This window comes from Elephantulus edwardii, unplaced genomic scaffold, assembly GCF_000299155.1.
Source record: "Elephantulus edwardii isolate Elephantulus edwardi_28Jun2011 unplaced genomic scaffold, EleEdw1.0 scaffold00287, whole genome shotgun sequence".
Taxonomy (NCBI): domain Eukaryota; kingdom Metazoa; phylum Chordata; class Mammalia; order Macroscelidea; family Macroscelididae; genus Elephantulus; species Elephantulus edwardii.
In genome coordinates, this window is record NW_006400037.1 from 1890190 (window position 1) to 1894147 (window position 3958).

The 3958-nt window shown below is 42.8% G+C and overlaps 1 protein-coding gene across 4 annotated transcripts in view; it reads right to left on the minus strand.

The window, feature by feature from the left end:
* Positions 1-3958, minus strand: part of LYPLA1 (lysophospholipase I) — a 61821-nt gene extending 57863 nt beyond the window's left edge. For 2 of the 4 annotated variants that reach the window (XM_006900530.1, XM_006900529.1), the window contains exons 1-2: positions 3831-3899; positions 2792-2823 (exon numbers count right to left, since the gene is read on the minus strand). In XM_006900530.1, coding sequence (XP_006900592.1) covers positions 2792-2823; positions 3831-3899 — 101 coding nt within the window. Of the gene's footprint in view, positions 1-2791; positions 2824-3830 lie in introns of all 4 variants that reach the window. The other 2 variants (XM_006900528.1, XM_006900531.1) reach the window with 2 other exon arrangements.

Sequence of the window (3958 nt, forward strand, 5' to 3'; positions counted from 1 at the left end):
CAGAAAATGGACAAAACATAATTGAGAATGTATGGACTTAAACAGGGGTTTGCACTCAGTCATTATTTTGATCACAAAGACTATAAACTGGCCTTATTGAATAGCATGCTCCTTGAAATGCTCTGCCCCAACAACTTTAACAAAAATAAATTAGAAGCTGTCAAATTTCAACCTTCAAATTAACATGACAAGTAGAACTGTTAATGCAGTATGAGGATGGGAACTGAAAATAAAGGAGCAAAGAACTGCTGTAAAAATATTATTGGGTCAAAAAGTGCAACAATGAATGAATGAAAATCCAAAATCTCTGTAAATGTTCATTAAAATTCATAGAATAAAATTAAAAAAAAATATTACTGGGCCAACTTATTACATCCATGCTAAATATCTTGAATTTGACATTGCTGAGTGGATATGTAACATGCTCTCCTTGTTCTAAGGCAATGCATGCTATAACATCAACATCTTTTTTATGACTGCGAGTTTGTTCCACCGTCTTCTCCCTCACTATCAGGGATTTTTTTATTATGATTCCTTTCCAAGTGGTCACCAGATGGGCACCAAAATCGTTAATATTTTATTTAAGCTTAATTCTTTTTTTTTTTTTTTTTGTGAGAAAAATTTATTTCATTTAGAATTAGCCCGCTGGACTCAGTTTAGATGATCCCAATTTTGTTGGCAACATCCAAAGCATCATAATCAGGAGCAAGTCGAACATAGGCCTTCTTCTCTCCATCAGGCCTAATCAAAGTGTTGACCTTAGCCACATCAATGTCATAGAGCTTCTTTACAGCTTGTTTAATTTGGTGCTTATTGGCCTTGACATCCACAATGAACACAAGTGTGTTGTTATCTTCTATCTTCTTCATAGCTGACTCAGTGGTCAGGGGAAATTTGATGATGGCATAGTGGTCAAGCTTGTTTCTCCTGGGAGCGCTCTTCCGGGGGTATTTGGGCTGCCGCCGGAACGTGGGTGACGTGCGGATCTTCTTTTTTTTTTTTGGCTGTGGACGCCCTTCAGGACTGCCTTCTTGGCCTTCAATGCCTTTGCTTTGGCTTCGGTTTTGGGAGGGGCAGGGGCTTCCTTCTTCACTTTCGGCGCCATCTTCGTAGAAAAGTTAAGCTTAATTCTTAATAAAGATGTCACACATGCTCTTGGTTTTCTAATCTGATTCTGTTAATTTTCTTCATTATTTCCACCATCCAAGGACCCATACAGAAAACTGTTATGCACCATAACTGAGCCTCCAGCAGGTTTCCAGAGGCACTAAATCACATAAGAGGAGACGGCCCATCTTTCTCCCACGTATTCAAACTACATTTCTTTGGGTTCACATTACAGCTCCTTACGACTAGGCCACCAGAGCTCCCTAAATAGAAAACTGTTGTGTACTGTCTAGTCAGAACCAACTCATAGCTGACCCTCCAGCGAGTTTTTCAGAAGCAGTTAATTGTGCAGGAAGGGAGTGCCAATCTTTCTACCATGGAGCAAGTGGCAGATTTGAACTGCATGCTTCTGGGTTGTCAGTGCAATTCCTCACCAGTAGGCCACCAGAGTTCCCTAATACAATATAATGTCAGTTAAGCCTGCAGATAAATCTGTTCTGCCTGCCTTCCTAGTCCTCTCATTCAGAACTCCCACTGCCTAATGTTGCTATTACTCTCTAATCTAAAAGAATAATTTCTTTTCCTCATCCTGTTCTGAAATTTAAATACCCCCTGGCAAACTGCACAACACCTCTACAAGCATACATTCTGCTCTCATGCCCAGAAGCAATTCAACAAAGGAGTGCACCTGGAACATTACCAAAAAAAGGTATTGAAAGGTGACATACTGAAGATGAGGAAGGAAAAATATTGGAAATTTTAAAACCAGAAAATAGTGTCATTATTAGACTGTAAGAAGTAATACTGTTGTTTTTAGGTGCTGTTGAGTTACCTCTGACTCTCAGAATGTACAAGGAATGAAACACTGCCCAATACTGTGACATTCTCATAACTGTTGCTCAACTTGAGCCCAATATTTGCAACAACTATGTCAATATATCTCCTTGAAGGTTGTCCTCTTTTTTCACTGCCTTCTGGCCTGGTTATGAGGACTTTTGCTATTTGTATGCTGAGGTAATCCACACTGAAAGCTTCAATCTTTGTTGTTCAAGAGTAAGTGCTTCAAGTCTTCTTTACTTCCAGCAAATACGGTTATGTGTGCTGAAGACTGCTAATAGTCTTCTACCAAGCCTGATGAGTTAGCTTCTCAGATTATGTGTTCACTGCACAGACTGACTCATGGCAAAAGAATACCAAACTAACTACACACTTCTTGGTGTTCATTTGATTGCCTACCTCTGCGTATGTGTACAGGTTGCACATAAGAATAAGTGTTCAAGAATTCCTATGCTTCCCAATTATTTTCCATGACTTATTATGATCCACAGAGTGAGATGGCTTTGCACGGAGCTATAAAACACCCTTAATACTGCTGTTGCTGTGTATACTGTTAAGTCAAAACCAAAACATCGCCGACCCTCCAGCAGGTTTTCAGAGGCAGTAAACTACATGGGAGGAGACTGCCTATTTTTCTTCCACAAAGCAGCTGGAGGATTTGAACTCCCTACCTTTGGGTTGGCAGCATAACTCTGTACCACTAGCACATTTGAAAAAAAAAAAATAACAAAAAATAAAACAATCCTCTAGTTGCTAAATATAAAACTATTCACCACATAAGTAAGGTTGCTTTAATTTTTTAAACAATTAAAATGATTTCATTATTGTTACCAACAATGGTACCTACCCTGTATCTCCCAATCCATGAAGGAAAATAACCTGGAAGAAAAATGGAAATTAAGAAATGCCCACACAAATCCATATTCTGCATTGTGGTTTTAGAATATCTAGGCAATATACGAAGGTTCTTACAATCTACTCTATAATTTCAGATTTTCTCTCCAAATTAGTCTATGCCTCCTTTCTTCCTCCCAAAACTCACAGCTGGACTCCCACTCCTAGTGCTCCTGTATGTGAGGAGAACTGACCCAGAGTTATCAAGGTTATAATAATTTTTTTCCTTGATAAACCTTTCTCTCCCATAGTGAGCTGGTGGATTCCAATTCCTACCTTTCAGATAATAAGCAAGCACTGAAGTACTGTCCCACCAGGGACATTAAAACACCCAAGCTCTGCTTTTGGTCTGATTCACAGGGCGCAGGCTGTAATACTTCCCATGATTTACGCCTCTCCTTGTGGTGCCTAAGATTAACTTATTAGGGGCTTTAGCAGCTAGACAGGTCTCAGAAGTGCAAAGTAACAAATTCTAAAGGGGCGGGGGGAGTCTCTTCAAACCTACACGGTAGTTTTTCCATAACCAAAAAAAAAAAAAAAAAGGCTCCGAGGGGAAACTAACTTTGAGATCCTCATACAAAGTTCCCTCCGAAACAATACCTGTGATTTTATAACGCACCAAATAAGCCTTAAAACTTCTCTGCTTTAGAACAAGACGATAAGAAGAGATAATGATGCACTCTTCCTAGGGACTTCATGTCACAATCAGGGCGGAAACATCTTCCCAAGACCCGCGAGCAGACGCCCCTGCCCCCACTGCACCGTCGCCGGTCCCCCGGGCAGCAGCCGGGATCCCCAGGACGACAGCCAGGGTCCCAGGGGCGCGATCGTCGGCGCTGTGCGCTCGCCCACTCGGCCCAGGCCGTGGTCGTGCGACCCCGTCCCATCGGGCGGGAAGGGCACGCCACCCTTCAGCACCACCGGCATTCCCGCAATGCTACGCAACGGGCAGTTCCAGCAGGACGAAGGCGCCCGGCCCCGACGCTACTCACCGCGGCGGTGGCCTTGCGGGCGGCGGGCACGACGGCGGGAAGCGGGGCGGACATGTTATTACCGCACATACACCGGCTCGACTAGGGCGCGTCGGAAGCGGAAGGGAGAGCGGCGCCAGGCCGCGGCC